General features: G+C 36.5%; 1 protein-coding gene and 1 long non-coding RNA gene across 6 annotated transcripts in view; both read right to left on the bottom strand.

Moving 5' to 3' along the window:
* The window catches only part of STIM2 (stromal interaction molecule 2), a 140,867-nt gene that overhangs the window by 26,052 nt on the left and 96,062 nt on the right, over positions 1–18,753 (bottom strand). For all 5 annotated transcript variants that reach the window (XM_077880409.1, XM_077880413.1, XM_077880402.1 and 2 more), the window contains exon 4: positions 1,092–1,203. In XM_077880409.1, the coding sequence (XP_077736535.1) occupies positions 1,092–1,203 (112 nt within the window). The remainder of the gene's footprint in view (positions 1–1,091; positions 1,204–18,753) is intronic.
* On the bottom strand, positions 14,067–18,408 carry LOC144302857 (uncharacterized). Its single transcript, XR_013369872.1, has 3 exons — positions 18,369–18,408; positions 17,389–17,512; positions 14,067–14,967 (listed from the first exon to the last, which is right to left on the bottom strand). It is a non-coding gene; the product is annotated as an uncharacterized LOC144302857 (long non-coding RNA).

Raw genomic sequence — 18,753 nt, forward strand, 5'->3', positions numbered from 1 at the left:
ACACAGAGGGAGAGAGAGAGGCAGAGACACAGGCAGAGGGAGAAGCAGGCTCCCTGCGGGGAGCCCAATGTGGGACTTGATCCCAGGTCTCCAGGATCACACCCTGGGCTGAAGGTGGCGCTAAACCGCTGAGCCACCTGGGCTGCCCACTAATGGAGATTTAGAAAATAAAATTTAGAAAACTAGTAACAAATAATTCCAGAAATCTAAGGGATAAACTGGCTTCCCAAACTTTGGTATTGGGTTCAAGTGTTGAATTGGGCAAAATACTTAACTTCTCTGTGATTTGGGGTTTTTTTTTTTTAATCTGCAAAATGGGAATGATAATAATACATCTTAACATTAACCATGAAGCTTAAATGAGAAAATATAGAGTACTTCTACATAATATACATTTTTAAATTTTGCTATTATTTATATTTTGTTCATTACATTTTTTTTTTAGGGTTTAACTTACAGATGCTAATATTGAGTGGTTATTGTTATTAAAGGAATACAATTAAGGATCTGTACACTAACCCATTCAAACAGGTTTTTCATTAAAGGTGGATTCATATCAAATGAATATGTTTTTGTTATATTTACCACATGGTCAGAGGTTGGCCCTTTGATGTTATCTAAAAAGAATGCAGTTGGCCTATTGTCTAATTCCCAAAATCACTTTCTCTGGAAATAAATTTTAAAAAGACTGATTATTTAAACAAGAAAAATTAATTAAAACTTGCAAATTCAGGGAAGCCCGGGTGGCTCAGCGGTTTAGCGCCACCTTCGGCCCAGGGTGTGATCCTGGAGACCGGGATCGAGTCCTGAGACGGGCTCCCTGCATGGAGCCTGCTTCTCCCTCTGCCTATGTCTCTGCCTCTCCCTCTCCCCTCCTTCTCTCTCTCTCTCTCTCTCTCTCTCTGTGTTTCTCATGAACAAATAGGTAAAATTTAAAAAAAAAAAAACTTGCAAATTCACACCTTAAAAAAATTAAAGAATAAATATATTTATAATATTTCCTTTGAGCCCTTAGCCACAGAGGTAACTTATGATTTGGCATTGAAAATAACATCTAGTATGTGATTCTCCTTGAGTGAAAAAAGACTCACCTGGGAAGCGTTGTTCCTTTGACATTATTGTCTCTAAAATTCTTCTCATATTGGGGTAGTTCAACAAATTCTATCAACCACTGAAGTGTGTCCTCAAGGGTCCAATTATGAACTGCAAGAAATAAAAGTGGAAGGCATATTTTAAACACATCTGCTTTTAAACTTACATAATTTACATATGTATTTATATACATATATATATATATACACACATTCACACATATATAAAATTACTATAACTTCAGAGGATGTTAAGTGAATTTTTAATTCAATTGACAATAAGTACTACAATGGTATTTGGCATTCCATCAGAAGCTGAAAACAATGGAGACATACCTCCTACAATTAAGAACTTATAATCTATGACAGAGAAAACATGAAAGAAAAAGAATACAAATTTAGCATGGTTAATTCTAAAATAAGCATTTATGTAAAATTCATTCAGGACGAAATAATTCATCATTTCCCTGGTTGTAGAAACACAGGACATGAATCTAACCATCATTCTTTCATTTAGTCATCCCATCCATGTAATACTGTAAACCTTCTGAGTATCAGGTACTATTCTAAACACTGGGACTATGGTTGTAAACAAGATACATAGTCTGTGCCCTTATGGGAGAGGAGGGACAATTTACAAGATGAGGAAGAAAAGTATGAGGAATTTCAGACAGTAATCAGCTATTAAGAAAGAAAGGAAAGAGGTCAGGATAAGCCTCTGAGGCGCTATTATCTGAATTGAGAACCAAAATTTACAAGGAGCCAATACTGTGATGATCTGGGGAAAAAATATTCCAAACAAAAGGAAAAGCTAGTATAAAGGCCTTTCGATAGGATGAACTAGCCATGTTTGAAAGCGAGAAAGCAAGCAATCAGAGGGGCAGGTCATGACTTTTAAAAATTCTGGATATTTCCCTAATTTCAATAAGGAAGGTTGGGGGTAAATAATATTTTTAAATCTATGTATACTCTTCGATGTGAACAGACTGCAGGAGACAAAAATGAAAACAAAGAGCAATAAGAAGGCCATTCCTTTATATAGCTGTCCAAATAAGAGAGGTTAATGCCTTGGACTATTGTGTTAGCAGAGGATATGGTGACAAGTGGTCAGATTTAGGATATGTTCTGGGGATAATGCTGTTAGATGTGGTCATGAAAGAGATGGAGGTTGGTAGTTACAGGAAAGTTAAAAAAAAAAAAAAAGTAGAAAGGAGGTACCATTAACTGTGATAGGAAAGACTGGGGAGGAACAGACTCCAGAGGCAAGTAGGAGCTGATGACATCAAAAGTTCTGTTTAAAAAAAAAAAAAAAAAGTTATGTTTTTAGATATTTAAGTGTAGATACACAGTCGCAGCCAATTACACAAGTCTGGAACTTAGGGAAGAGTGAGGTCAGAAACAGGGTGTAACAATTTAGAGTCATCAGCATTTGGAGAGTCTTTAGACTGAATGAGATAACCCAGGACAACGGATTCTGGGAAAGGGGCCCTAAATTATGAAGAAAATGACCAGCTAGAACAACTCTTCTCTTGGACACTTATTTTGAATCGAGCCCGTTATAGTCACTTTTTCCTTTAAGCCGCATTTAAAAACAAACAAACCCCATGAAGCACTAAGATGAGAAACTAACAAGAGGACCAAGGTAGTTGGTAGCAGGACTGGATATGAACCCAGGCCAACTGACAGCAGGACACAACTATGTTACTGTGAAGGCAGCATGAATATTAAATAGCAGTAGAGATATAAACAAGCAGTTAAAGCCTGGAAGCAACTCAAGACATTTCTGCTTGAAGAGTATGAAGGGCAATGACAAGATCATATTTGACGAGATTATCCAAAGGAGAGGGTGCAGGTGATCTTAAAAACTTAAGAGCGTCATATTGTCTGCAATTAATTTGAGGGTTTGGGAACACAAAGTGCTTACAGGCCACAGGAAGGTCAAAGGAGACTGAAGAGAACAAGGGAGCGATAAAAAGCAAACCTGGGAATCCCTCTATGTATATACAAATCTGAGAAATATCTTTCCGACAAACGACAGAAAATTCTGAGTTCATTTTGCAAGCAACACCAATTTCTCACAATCTGCCTTTTTTTTCATTAAGTGCTCGTCGGAGGAAAAGCTTAAGTAAATCACAAATGAAAAATTAACTAGCAAAAACTCACTTAAAAATCACACATGGTAATTAATAATTTTATATGGAGACAAAGCTTTGACTATTTTAAAAATCTTCTCTCCTTCATGTGTTCCTGCCATAGGCTTGGACATGCGCCCGAGGCTGCTGTATCCATTTAGCCACATAACTTATATTACCAGCCGAAAGTTCAGGCCCTCGGTGCTTTCCGATGAACTTAATATATTCAAAGTAGCCTTTTTTTCTCTTAAGTTTCTTCCCATTCAACATGAACTGCACTGAGAATTGCTTGTCTTGATTGCCAAGAAACCAACAGTGCAGCTGCACCTCACACACCCACACAAAAATCTCAGCCAAGGAAACAGGATAAGATTCTCTCTGTCATTTCTATGGCTGTTCAACTGATCAACAACTGAAGTCCCTGATCTCAAAACTCCAGCACATCAGAATATTCCCTCAGTTCCCAATGAGCCAGGAGAGAAAGGAAGAAAAATCAAATGAAAAAATATGTATTTATTAAAGTGCCCAAATCCTAAGATTACTCTGTACATGGAACATTACAGTCGTTCTAAAGTAATTTTCTCTACAATGAATCCTTAAAACAACAAAATTCTAACAAAGAGCACACAGTTTGCTTTGAGAGGAGGTTCACTTCCTCCTGTGCCTTTGTGTTTCTTTGGTGATGCCTAGTAAATACTTTCACTTCTCATGACCAGGACTTGTAGTTTATATTTACTTTCTCTGCTCCAAATATACTAGTTGTCTTTCAATTCTTAGGAGAGATCATACTGTGTCCTTCCTCAGGGCCTTTGCATATGCTGTTTCCTCAACATGAGATTCTTTTCTCTGTTGCTCTGACTCATCTTTGTCTATTTACAGAGACTCCCTATCTCAGTTAAAACTTTAATTCCTCAAGGGAGGCTTCTCAAACATTGCTAATGGTCATAAAGCATTCTGTACTTTTTTAGGCATAGCACTTAATTATTATTATTTATTTGTATGATTATTATTTGAACACCTGTTTATTCCACTAATGCACACGTTTCTTGCTCATCATTCTATTCTTAGCATTTGGTACACAAAAGACATTCAACAAATTATCTGTTGGGTCCTCTTGAATAAATGAAGTAGAACATGTTTAATGGGCAGGTATTGTGAAAATCTAATCTCACACTTCAGTGAGGAAACCCAAATAAATAGAAATAGGAATTTATCCATGTAAGAAAACCCTGATGGCAAAGGAGTTACTCATTTAAGAACTACCTGGTTCCTTATCACCCGCCTCTCACTCTCGTTCACATGTGCTGTTGCTAAGTACCACTTCCACCAGAGGGCAGCCAGAGAATGATACTGTATTTCTATAAAACCTAGACTTCCCATCTGCAAAGCTTTGGAAATGCTGATTTCTATACTGCTAATTTATATTCTTTCTGCTAGATATTGTGTGTCTGAATGATTTCTGACATTTATTCCAAAGGCTAGGAGACAGAACTCTGGAATACAAAGAGACTGATTTTTGTCCCAGCTGTGCCATGGATTCACTAGGACATGACAGCCAGGTAATTAACTGTGACTCAGTTTCTTAACATACAGAATGATAAAATCAGGCTAGACCATCTTTTAAAATCCATTCAAATTCTGATTCTATTATAACAAACAAAAGTTGGTGTTTAAAATATTGCTAAACTGGTAGCCCAGAAGGTAGATTATTAAAATACTGATGGAGGAAAAGTAACTCTTAAAAGTTTCAGGACAGAAACAAAAACTGCTGCTAATGTTTATTATGTGTGTATTAAACTCCAGGAGATTTGCAAACATAATTTCAAATACTCATTGCAACAACCCTTTGAAATAGGAACCTTGATCACCCCACTGAACTTAAAAAGTCTATGAAGGTTCTTAGTAAGACATAATAGATTAGTGAGCGATCACACCAGGTTTCAGACCACGTTTATTTCTAGAGTTGTTAACCACTGTGTAATAAATTGCCTTTTTAGAGTCAGGTATGTGGTCGCAATAATCAAATTAAGCACAAGTACACAGTTTATTCTCTGGTCATACTTGCAGCCGTATCTACAGCTTTCTGAATGTGCCATATTCCCCCATGACGCTCCTTCAACCTGAAAGGGCTTCCTTCCCTTCTTCTTTCTTTACCAGGCATGTTTCTTTCTTAGCCTTTTAGACTCAGATCAGGAAGTCCCTCCCCCACGAAGTTTCCCCTATTCACCCATTTTCAGAATATAGTTGCTTTCCTCTGTGCCCCTGATCACATGTGCACATATCTGTCATAGGATGTATCACATACTCTCGTGTAATCGCCCAGGCCTGTCTTATCCCCTGGGTGAGGAGTTCTTACAAGGCAGGAATTCGTTTGTTGTTGTTGTTTAACCTAACAGTTACTGTTAACATCAAAAAGCCACATTCCTTTGATACAGGATTTTACATTATACACTTTCACATATATTCTCATTTAACCCCATAGCCACATTTAAGATCACTATTCTTGCTACAGTCTATATAGAGAACCTTGGTCCAAAGAGGCCAAGTAATTACACATGTCTATTAACTGAAAGAGCTAGAATTTGAGCCTTCTTCTTCAGAATGCAAGTTCACTGCCAATATAAGTGTCTCCTGATTTGGAATAGATCACTGTTTAAAACTTAAAACACATTTCTCTTAGAAACTAACCTTCATAATACTAATAGTAATACAAGAATTAAACATCATACATGAACAATCTGCCATATAATCGCATTAATGGATTTAGGATTCCACTAGAGACTTCACTGTGGTCTACTGAGGGCCTGGTAGTAGTAACACAACAGCTCAAGGGAGCTATGCCAGTTCTTCATGGGGTGACTCCTGGGACTTGGAAAAACCCAAATGACAAGATTTCAAGGAGTCAGGGGATTCAGAGCTGGGGCAGGGCTCTAACACAAAGGAGGTGGTGGGGAACAGGAAAGAGTGGGGACAGGATGGTGAGTAGAACCAAATCTTCAGGAGATGAGTGGGTGTGGAGATGTAGGATGTGTGGGGGCACACGTTTATGGATTTTTCACAGGAACAGAGGCAAGATAAGGATTCTCCTTTTCATTATCCCTCCCCCTTGCAGTTCTCAACAGGGCTATTTCTGTAATATGGAATGAAGTTCCCGATTCCACACCAAAACAGTTTCCCTCTCTCCCCTTCCTCCTTGCAAGTGCCAGTCCCATCACCATGTAATTATTTTGGATCAGCACTTGAAAAATGATAACTGGACTTAAGAGGAGAAAAGCTTTCAGACAGCAGGAGGATGTGTAGTAATGGGGAGAATGACGAGATGGGAAGGGCTAGAAATAGCCAGCAACAGAGAGAGAAGCTAGCATTCCTGTGGCCACCCAGCTGAAGCAGCCTTCTAAAAGAAACACATGAATCATGCATAGGTACATCCTCATGTACAAACTGGTTATAAGTAGAAGAAACACTGCAACTGAAAGTGATCTCTCCCTCTCCTGTATTTCTATAATACTATTTCTACCATATAGCACACGTTCTTTGTGTTGCCTTATTTTCTATCTGCTTAACTACATCTTACATCCCTACGTGCTGTAAGCTTCCATAAGGCAGGAACTACACAGCCCAGGTTAGAGATGCCTTTTAAGTATTAGCTCTATGTATAACTGATGTTTTTCTTCCCTAAAGGCAAGAACCAAACCTGTTATGTTTTGTTTTTAATTGGGTCTACTGGCTATATCATACCTATAGTTGTACAAAAGACAAGAAATGCTGTTTTCATGATATATTTCAAAGCAGCACTGGAGAATCTCTGACTCCAAATCAGAATCACAGAGACCTATAAAATACAAGAAGTTAGAAGGTGCCATTTTACAGTTGTGTGTTTGATAGAAGGATGAGATGAGAATCTCTGTGATTCCAGTCCACCCTGCCTTAAGCAAGTATGATATACACAAACCAGTGTGGAAGGTACACTTCAGAAGATTAAGATATACATATTTACTTGCTCCTTTCATCTATAAAAGGCATCTTATAAAACCGATGCACCCATGTACTTAGCCATATACTTGTATTAAGTTACAGGCCTAAAAATACAAAACAGCTTAGTGAAGTACCACCATATAAGTTTTCACCTGTTACATTTAATATAAGCACATGCTGTCCTAAAAACCTTCAAAGATAATTTGTGAAATCACCTAAAGACTGTGAGGAAAAAAACTGATTTCTAATTATAAGGCATTAGTGAGCACATAGAATATGTTAATAATAGCAGTAGCTAACATTATGTGAACACTTGGCAATTTCCAACAGCTAGGCTAAAGGGTTTACATGAAGTATTTCATGAAATTCTTTCAACAACCCTATGAAGTAGGTCTTACAGGTAATATTATAATCCTGATCCACAAATCAGGAAGCTAAGGCTCAGAGAGTATGAGTAACTTGCCTAAATTCACACAAGTAAGTAGTAGAGATAGGATTCAAAACTATGTCTATTGACTTCAAAGCCCCAACTTCTAACCATTACGCTCCTCTTCCTCTCCCTCCTCTGCATGATGAAAACATCTCAAAATATAGCTAAAGTCACCATCAACCATGTCAGAACTTGGATATAATACATTAGTTACATTTATTCTGTATTTCATGTCTTAATAGCTCTCCTACTATTTTTTAAAAACTGCAATATTCTAAATTTATGGTAAAAAACGCTTGTTGGGGCACCTGGGTGGCTGTTGGTTGAGCATCCAACTCCTGATTTCAGCTCAGGTAATGATCTCAGGGTTGTGAGATGGAGGTCTGTGTCAGGCTCTGTGCTGGGGGTGGAGTCTGCCTGCGATTCTCTCTTCCTACCCCTACCCCCCTCTCTCTCCCTCCCTTAAAAAAAAACAAAAACAAAAAACCATGAAACAAAACACACGCACACTTGTAATATTCTTAATGTTAAGAAAGCAAATGGCATAGCAGTTTCTTTTGGAAAACTAATATATTTTAGAAAAATCAACTTCTAATCTCATAATACAGTACCTTAGAGCTAAATACAGTACAATTCAATACACACTCACTACCTTCTCTAAAGCATGAAAACATCTTTGTAAGTACCAAAGGGTTTGGTTAAAAGGTCAGGGAGGAGAAAGAATAAACATTGTTAACAAAAGCAACTACATTTAAAGTTGGCCATGTAAAACAGTTATTGAAAGAAGGCCTCTATTTTACTGCTTCTCTGATAAAGAAGCTTAAAAAACTATTTGGTTTAAAAAACATCTGAATCATTGGCATATTTACATGAAGTTCTGTATCCCAAAATATAGGTGCATACCAATACTGACCACTTCTCTAAATTCAATTTCACTATGAAATTTCAAACAACTAAAGCCTCAGAACTAGTCTCTGTACTTACAGTGACAGACATTAACTTGTCACAGGAAAATGCAGTTAACCTAAGGTACAATACAGCAGAGCAGGGCTTTGATGAAAAGCAACTTCAACTGAATGTAATAGGAATATTTCAAAATTACTTTTTAGAATATAAAAGATAAAAAGAAGTTTAAAGCCTTCCACCTTTCATCTTAACTCAGCTGGTTTATAGATCTTTGTGGTGGACTTCTGAGCAAGGCTAGATGATCAGCTGCTCGCATGGTCCAGACAGGCTTATCTTTAGAACAGTACCAGAATGTGAGCTCCTCATTTGCACACTGCTCAGCAGGGCATGTCTCTGTACCATGGACTAAATTCCTACAACATGCTATATTTGGACACCTAAAAGCCACACCCTGAACTTGGGAAGTCCAGATATTACTAATTCGACCAAAGAGGGATAAATGCACACACTTTCCCCTCATGAGCTCCTTACCTTTCACCACGCAAGAACTACATGTAATGTTTAGGCATACTGCATCAGTGTTGGCAAATGTCTGAACACTCAGAACATAAAAATTACCAGGGTGTTCTCTTCCCAAGAGTGGTACCACCGATACTAAGGAAAGGCTTTATTACTTTTTCTTTTGTAAATTACAATCTTATTATAATTTAAACAGAGTGCAGTATCAACCCCTAATTCATGAAGATGGTGAGGAATAATGAAGACCTATCTTAAAAAAAAAAAAGCTGGAAAAACACTGAGTCTTAAAATTACATGACTATTCTGAAGATTAACAAAATGCATGTGGAGATGACTCTGAGCAATGGTGAAACTACTCTACAATGTAAATCATTATCATAATAAAATAAATAACAACGGATCAGAAATTTTTTGTAATTAACGAAAAGCAAGGAATGTACTTTCTTGAGTCAAATTGGTGGATTTGAGGGCCACTTAAAGACTAAATGATTAATCAAGTTTTCCTAAATACCTCATTATTATATCATTAAAGATATTGCCTTAGGGACACAGTGGCTCTGTCTCTGATTATGTGCTCTTTCATATTACATTCAGCCCTCAGCTGCCCTTCTTCTTCATCTTTTATTTATTTACTTTTAGATACCAAACTGAGATCTAAAAGAGTATTTCACACCAAGTGAAGGTAAGTTCTTTAAGGGCAGACAATACTTATTACTCATTTTTATATTCCCACATGTTATACAATGTCAAAAGTATAGCTACTATTAAATAAATATGGAATGGCAGATATGTCAGAAACTCAATGCTTGTTGGATGAGTAGATGACAAAGTGATTCAATCAACCAAGGCTGCCAGGAAAATGTCACCTTCATTTATTTACTTTTTTAGTGGCATTTCTAGAGAAAGCAACAAACATTTTCAGATTTATGACTATGTTTCATAAAATGGAGCGGATGCTGCTTTTCAAAGAATATGTTTAACAACAATAGAAATTCTATTTTTTAATAGATTTACAAATGTTTGCTTTCATTTTCTGCTATTAAAGTTATTAAAAATGCTCAATTTTTTTTCTCTTGGAATTTGAAAGTTTCTTCAAAAGGTTTTTTCTACATACAACTTGAGATTCTTTTCTTCAGCAAGTATTTACTGAGTTCACAGTAATTACTATTGGACACTGGATAAAATAAATGTAAAACATCAGAGTCAAGAAACTATTACCAAGACTACCTAGAAAGCTCAGAGAAAATGTACTGACTGCCAGAGGGAGTTCAACAAAAAAATGAACACAAAAGCCCAGCTAATAAATACTTTCTTTCTAAAGGGTATTAAACTAAAGGCCAGCTAAAAACTGAGCTTTCACAGCTTGTCACACAATATCCAGGTAGGAAAAGACATTATATTCACAACTTTTTAATCCTAGTTCCTTCTAAAACAGAAAAATTCACCAATTTCAGTGATAGAAGCATTTTTAAGACTCAGGCAGTTGTTTTTTTTTAAGATTTTATTTATTTATTCCTGAGACACATAGAGAAAGAGGCAGAGACACAGACAGGAAGAAACAGGCTCCCCTTCAAGGAGCCCAATGTGGGGACCCGATCCCCAGACCCCAGGATCACACCCAGAGCCAAAGGCAGGCGCTTAACCACTGAGCCACCCAGGTGTCCCAAGACTCAGGCGGTTTCTATTTGACTGCAAATACATATGTCTTTTTCTAGTACATTTATAGCATTTAGAAATATAACAGTTCACAAATACATTAGCTACATTTACTTGTCAGATAACATTTTCCAACTTTGGTTTTATTTACTATATACAGTGCTGGCTGAACTAGTTATTAATGACAAAATGGCTTTTAAGAAAGTTCTCTTATTTTGTGAGTACTGACACAATGGTTAAAACAATAAAATGCTAAATAACTTCGCCATTCACAGGGACCCTTGTCAATAGCTAGAGTTATGAAGAAGGAAAAATGTGAATAATGTGCTTCAATAATAAAAATAAAGATAGAGTCATTGGCAGAGTGTCATTGGAGAATGCTCAGACTCTCATCCCAAGTTTTTTTCTAATTCTCGAATTCATTTCAAAATCTTTCAGTTGCCCAGAAGTGGCTAGATTCCATATGAAGTTGGGAAGACAGGCTAGTGGTGATCAGAGTCTATATAATGAGGACACTGGGTAGAGTGGCAGCTCTGTGGGGGCTATGCATGGCAGGTTCCTGGGTAACGTAGCAGCCCAACAGGGTCAAGAGATTGGTTATGTACAGAGGGACTGGCAAATAAGAAAATATATTGAAGATAACAGAGCTAGGTTTTCCATGAGTAAAAGCAGGTACAAGTAAGGAAAGAGATTAAGCTAGAATTAAACCATTAGTGTTATACTGGTAGCAGTATAAACTGGTTCAGATATCAGTGATACTCAAGACTTTTTAATATATATAGAGAAATAAAGGTCTGTGTTTCTTATCTGTTCACTGAGAAAGCCTGGCAACAACACCTCAGTAGCAAGAGCATACTTAGTGTACATATCAAGATCTCTAAATATAGTCTCAACTATATGTAAAGGGGAATCCTTGAAGAAACTGTTGTTTCCAGGGCTAGGGCTGAGAAACAAGAAAATGAGCCTGGAACTTCTTTTTCTGTGCCAGAAAGTAAAGAAGAGCTCAAAAGGTGGTAGAGACATACCTAGACATATAAAAGAATATAGAAGTCACTCAGCTTGAAAGGCTTTCCCCTAGCCAAATCTGGAACAACTTGACCATCAAAATGACTGCAGCAAACTATAACCCACTGAATAAAGCAGAATTCCAAGAGTCCACACTGATATAAATGAATAAGTGAAGAAGATCAATCTTCAGGTCATAAGATTGTGATTCACTCTTTCTCCAATTTCTACTTTCAAGATACATTTGTCATCTCCCCTACCATATTCATAGGATAAAATGTTGATAATACACTGTTTAAATCTCTTCCTTACAGTAGAATGCAACTAATAAATAAAAGGAATAATGGATCTCAAGAAATTACAATTTGGCAACCATCAGAGTTAATTCAGGCAAGAAACATCTATAGATGCTAAACCTAGTGGGTGTAAGTGATGTGAGGAATATGATTTTACAAAGTCTCCAAGTGTCTCTCCACAAAAAAATATTTATTAATTACAAGGAGAAAAAAGTAACTTTACAGTTAAAAAATATAGCAGACACTATCTTAAGTGATCAAAGATAATACCATTAGTAACCAAGTAAGTTGATACCATTTGCTACTTAAAAAGATGCAACGAAAAGGATCATTTCTGTAACAGTCTGGCCCAAAATGCATAACCTGGATCTAATCATATGAAAACCTCAAACAAATCCTAACTTAGATACAATCTGTGAAATTGTAAATTTCAAGCCAAAAGACATGAAAGTCCAGGAAATACTATGGAATTGTTCCAAATTAAAGATGACAGGGCAATTGGGTAAAATGCATACTCTTGGATCCTTTGGCTATAAAGGTCTTATTAGGACAAATGGCAAAATTGGAATGAAGGTCTCTGGACAAAGTATATGTGAGAGCTCTTTGTTCTGATCCTGCAACTTTTTACTAAATTTGAAACTTTTCATTTGAGACATTAAATTTTTAAAAAGAAATCTTTCTATTCTTTTTCAACTATGTAGGTAGAGTTCTAATAATTGCTGACTTCTCTAGCACTGCGTAGCTTGTATTTTTCAACAATAAAGTATAGTAACCTTTTAACCTTAGTGATCATTGCAAACACTAGGCCCTTATTAGCTATCAAGTATTGTACTAAACCCTATATATTCATTAACTCATTTAATCCTCAACACAATCCCCTAAAGTGGTAGTTCTACGATTGGCTACACATTTTACAAATGGAGCAAGTTAGAAACACAGAGATTAAGGTCCTTGCCCAAGGTCATAAATCTAGTTAAGTGTTATATAGAGAACCGAATACAGGCGGTCAAGTTCCACATGACTTTGGGATTCAGTCTCTCCAAGAAAGGATGGCTGTCCTTTGAGGTTTCTCAAGAAATTAGTGTCTAAAAGATGAGAGGCCTCAGTAATTATGAAGCCTCAGAACCCATAAAGTTTACTTTCTGTTCTTTATTCATTTCCTACCAGGTTGAAAAGATTAAGATACTAAATTTGCACTATTAGAAAGTTTGTAGTGTGAATTTAGGATGTTTATCCAGCAAAAAATTAATAAACTACTACAAAAAAGTATTTATGATACCTTTTGAAAACCAAGACTTTAGAAGAAAACCAATTCCTTTGACTTAGGTTACATTCAGGAATAATCTGAAATTTTAGTAGTTTTAGGAATATGGTGATCACACTGTTTAAATTACTAAAATATGTAAACTTTACTATTTCACCATTTTTATGGGCTAGAGTTGAAATAACCTTTCAGATTTTTTTTGCCTTTTCTAATCGTCTGTTCAATAATTCCCATATATTTCTTTGTTCTCTTATAACTGACTTGTTTCTCAGATCCCTAAATGCTTTCCTATTTTAACTTTTTTTTTCTTCGGGCCCCAGCTGTGCCAAAGGGGAAGAAAGTAATTCTGCTTATTTTGGTGAAAACTGTTGGGAGAAAAACCAACAAGCTGTTATGAAATATTAAATCAGAGTTCTTCTTTAAACTATAAATTGCCCTTTCTTATATTTGTTATTCCATGAAACCACTATACTTTATTAAGTAATAATTTTTTTAATGAAAATGTTAACAAACCAGAAATGATCACTTCTAAATCCCGTCTGACCAATTTACTTGCAAAATAAACATATCCCTATATTCTAAAAGAAAAACTCCATATTTACCTGTAGTTTCTACATGTTTTCAATCTACACACATACTAATAAAAATATTTCATCCATTTAATATCTCAGAAAACTCTGCTCCTTGCTTCCTAGTAATAGAAAAAGCAAAGACATTCAACAATGACATGAAATTCATTTTTGAAAAAATATTACCCAAATTTTTCATTAAAAAATATGGATCACGGGGGAACGGAGGAAAAAATAAAGTAAGAAGGAAACAGAGAGGGAAGCAATCCATAAGAGACTCTTAACCTTATAGGAAACAACTTGAGGGTCATTGGAGGGGCTGGGGGTGGGTTATGGGGTAACTAGGTGATAAACATTAAGGACACATGATGTAATGAGCACTGGGAGTTATGTGCAACTGATGAATCACTGACCTCTATCTCTGAAACTAATAATACACTATATGTTAATTGAATTTTAATAAAATTAAATTTTAAAAATATGGAAAATGAAGACAGCACTGTAAACTATAAAACTACCATTTCTGATAGTAGACTAAGTCACAAAGAAGTATTGCTTTTCCTAGAATTGATAACAAGATATTGCCTATAACTACTTATAATTTAATAAAACTCTTACCTATAACTACTTATAATTTAATAAAACTCTTTTTGTAATTTCATAAAGGCATATCCTCCTAGACAATTCATTCTCTGGCTGCCTTAATAAACTTTATACTCATTGGCTCTCTGATGTTACATTTGTTCTTTTTCCCTATTGAGAATTTGGCAAAAATTTATGCATAACTCAAATAAGAACTCCACGACATCATGAAGACACAACCTGCAAAAACTTTCCACATTGTTTCTTTATAAATATAACAGTAGTTGATATTCTCATATATTACTTAAGTTGATGAATACTATTTGCCTCTTGGGGGTGTTCCAGTGATGTACCAAGGATCATTTTTTCCTTTGAATTTACACGTATTTGGAGAGCATCCCTTTCTCAAGATTTCCAAAGTAACTCAGAATGGGCAGCGCCTGGTTTCTGCCATCTCAAATTCACTTTTCTGCTTGGCCTCCAATGATGCTTTTAAAACCACCGATTCTTCCTCTTACATAGTGCAGATATGTCTAGAGATCCTAAGTAAACACAGTGACAGGGTTTCACATCATCAAGTAAGCAGTGCTGTGCAATAGGGACTGGTACTGATAACGTACTGATATAACTCAGTGTTGAGAGTTATACTGGCTCGTTTCATTAAAACACCAAAATGGGATTTAATAAAGCAACTGTTTTTGGGAAATGATACACTTAATTATCCTAAGATTGAGTAAGACCATGAGACCAAGAGAGGCCCATAACAAAATCCATGTACTGTCCAAGTTTTAGGCTGCAAATATCAAGAACATACCAGATGCTTCTGAAAGGGGTAGCTACATTTTATATCATGGGACACATTCTGCCAGGCCCTACCTACCCACCCACCCCTGTTAAGCTTTTCTTCCACCTCCTGTTCTCAAAGTCTAGTTTGAAAGTCAACAGTATTTACTGTCTTTACTTCCTCTTTAACCCACTCCAATGAGACTTTCGCTTTCACCACTACAGGCAACTGCTTTTGTCAAGATCACCATCTACCACTTTGCCAAACCAATCTCTGTCACCTTCTTATTTGAACTTCTAAAGTATCTGATATGACTGTGCTCTTTTCTCAAAACATTTCCTAGTTCCTAGGCATCCAGGACCCTACGTTCTCCTGGTTTTTCATATCGCATCTCACTGGCTGCTGCTCTTCTTTCCTGGCTCCTCTCTCTGCTTCTTGACTTCCTGGCACGGTCCTTCACCTCTCTGTATCATTATCTCAGTGTTTATCAACTTTCTTTTCCCATTATTAGTCCCCTAATTGGGTTTTTTGGACTTTTTTCTAATTGCCTCCATCTCCAAGAAATTTTAATACCACAGGTACATAATACCTAGGAATCATCCTTAATTCCCAACCCCACCCCCCCACCCCCATCAACTTCCTGGATCCAATCTAACAGCAAATCCTGTCAGCTATTCCTTCATTCTTTTGGTATATTTTTTAATTGGAGTGAAAAAAGTCATTCATCGACTTCCCAACATATAGTGTAACACCCAGTGCTCATCCTGTCGAGTGCCGCCCTCAGTACCCGTCACCCAGTCAACTATTCCTTCAAACTACATTACTCATCAGACCTCTCTGCTACCCCTCTCTTACCAAGTCACTGCAAGAGCCTCAAGGCCTCACAGCCTTGAACTTCTACTCTTGCCCCTTTTCTCCAAGAGTCTAATACCCACACAAGTTACTAATCTTTTCAAAAGATGAATCACATCACTACTTCGTTCAAAACTCCTAAATGAAGCTAGATGTACAATATACTACATTATACTTACAACAAATCCCAAACTCTTTATTAGGTCCTACAAGGTCCTACGACATCTGGCCCCTGTCTACCTCATAGATCTTACCTGTCTCCTACCACTCTCCCCATCCCTTATGACCTTCTAGCTATGCTAGCCTTCTCATAATCCTCTAAATACTTTGAGGTCCATCAGCCTCAGGGTCTTAGCCTGGCTGATCCTTAAACCTGGAATGTACTTCACCTAGACCTCCCGCCTTTGGCTCATTCAACACTCACATCTATAACCAAATATCACTTCTCTGCAGAGTTCTTCCTAAATGACATTATTTAAAAAGCCTTCACCCTACCTGGTCAATGACTATGTGTTAACCTGCTTTACTTTTATATCACTCATCTGTTCCAGCAGTCTTACAAGTATATATATCTACATGCACACATGCAAACTTGTTTACTATCCTCCTCCTTAAAAGAGTATTAACTCCATGAGGGCAGGATATTTAATTTGCTCAATGCTCTATCCCTAAAACCCAGAATAATGCCTGTCTCACAGGAAGAACTAAATACAAGTTTGATGACTTAATGAATGAATGGAAATGTGTGTGATTTTTATCACTTGTGATTAATAAAATCATTGAAGATAAAGTATCCTTACAACAAATATCCCAATATTTGAGGTAATCTGAGTCTCTATCTTCTGCCACTGCAGACTTACTAATAAATACATAAACTGCTCAAACTTGAAAATAAAGCTCTGTAGTAAAAAAAGACATAGTATACTATAATTTCAAGCCATTCAACAAACCATGTTGAACAATCAGTTATGCACAAGAATTTATTAAGTGTTTAGTTTTATGATAAATTCAGCCTCCAGTACTTAAGATAGTGCAGGTTCCATTAGAAACTAGAGTGATTACTTTTTTGGGCATTCCTGAAAACCATTCAAAGAATCTGGACAAAGCCCTAACACATAAATCCACTAACTTAAAACTTGGCCTCCCCTTTTTTCAATTACACATCCAAAAGCTTCCAATTACACATCTAAAAGAGAATGCAATCTAGTGTCATGGTCAGATTCATGCAACCAAGCATGCTCATTAAAAACAGAGGAGAAAAATTTAGACAACTACCAAAGCAGATCAATCTTCAACTATCTCACACTGCAATCTGGGACATGCTTACCTTTGCTAAGGTCACAGGCTCTGGATCAGTGGGTATGCAGCTAGTACACAGAAACCTATTATTATTCATTGTAGTAGTAGAGCTGTAGCACTATCATTAAAATTCTGCCACAGAATATTTGGTACTGGTCAAAACATGGAAAATAATGACGTTAGAATTCTATATTCTTATGACATATAATTCAGAAACCAAACAAATGCATAAGCAATCTTTCTTGGGGTCTCCTCTCTCTAATTACTCAACTTTCCAATTCCCCTTTTCCCAGCCCACCCTAACCCTTCCCCAAAAGTTCAAGACATTGTTTTTAAATTGTCATTCAAATTCTTCACAGGAAATAAATTCTACAAAGGATTTGAAAATGTTTAGTGACATGACTTTGAGTATCAGCAAGCAATTCTGTTAACAAGCCTGTCTGAGCTTAAATTCATCTTTTATTAGCTAACAATATCTTTTCAATCCATAAACCAACACAATTATTTATGGAGAAAATAAATGTTAACATTAAATAATGTAATAAGGTGTAATCTCAATTACCAACCCTTATACATAGTATTTTTGAACAAAGTACTTCCTGAATTGAAACTTTTAAAAAATGTCTAACTTTTAAAAATATCGGTAGAGTAGCTTCCCTGTTTATTTGAGCACAGTCAAATCTACCAGTTAAGAAAATCTTTCACTTGATCATACTAGCCATTTGTAACTGCTATTCAATTTCCCTCCATTTTTTCTTGCCTATACCTTAAATAGAAGGTTGCCCACCATTTCTCTACTTCTAATCTACTCACTCTCTTAGATAATTTTTTATTGAGGTAAAAATACATATAACATAAAAGCTACCATCTTAACCATTTTTAAGTGTACAGTTCAATAGTACTAAGTATTCATATTGTCCTGCAACCATCACCATCATCCAACTGCAGAACTCTTCTCATCTTACAAAACTGAAACTTTGTACCCACTGAAGTTAACGCCCCATTCACCTCTCCCTAGCTCCTGGCAACCACCATTCTAGGTTATGTCCTATAACCCTGACCACTCTAGGCAACTCATATAAATGGAATCATACAGGATATGTCCTTTTGTGACTGGCTTATTTCACTCATCACAATGTCCTCAAGTTTCATTCATGTTGTAACATGTATCAGAATTTCCTGGGCAGCCCCGGTGACTCAATGATTTAGCGCCGCCTTCAGCCCAGGGTGTGATCCTGGAGACCTGGGATCAAGTCCCGCGTCGGGCTCCCTGCATGAAGCCTGCTTCTCCCTCTGCCTGTGTCTGTGCCTCTGTGTGTGTGTGTGTGTGTGTGTGTGTGTGTCTCTCATGAATAAATCTTTTAAAAGAATTTCCTTCTTTTTAAGGCTGAAT

The sequence above is a fragment of the Canis aureus genome, chromosome 2, assembly GCF_053574225.1.
Source record: "Canis aureus isolate CA01 chromosome 2, VMU_Caureus_v.1.0, whole genome shotgun sequence".
NCBI classification, from domain to species: domain Eukaryota; kingdom Metazoa; phylum Chordata; class Mammalia; order Carnivora; family Canidae; genus Canis; species Canis aureus.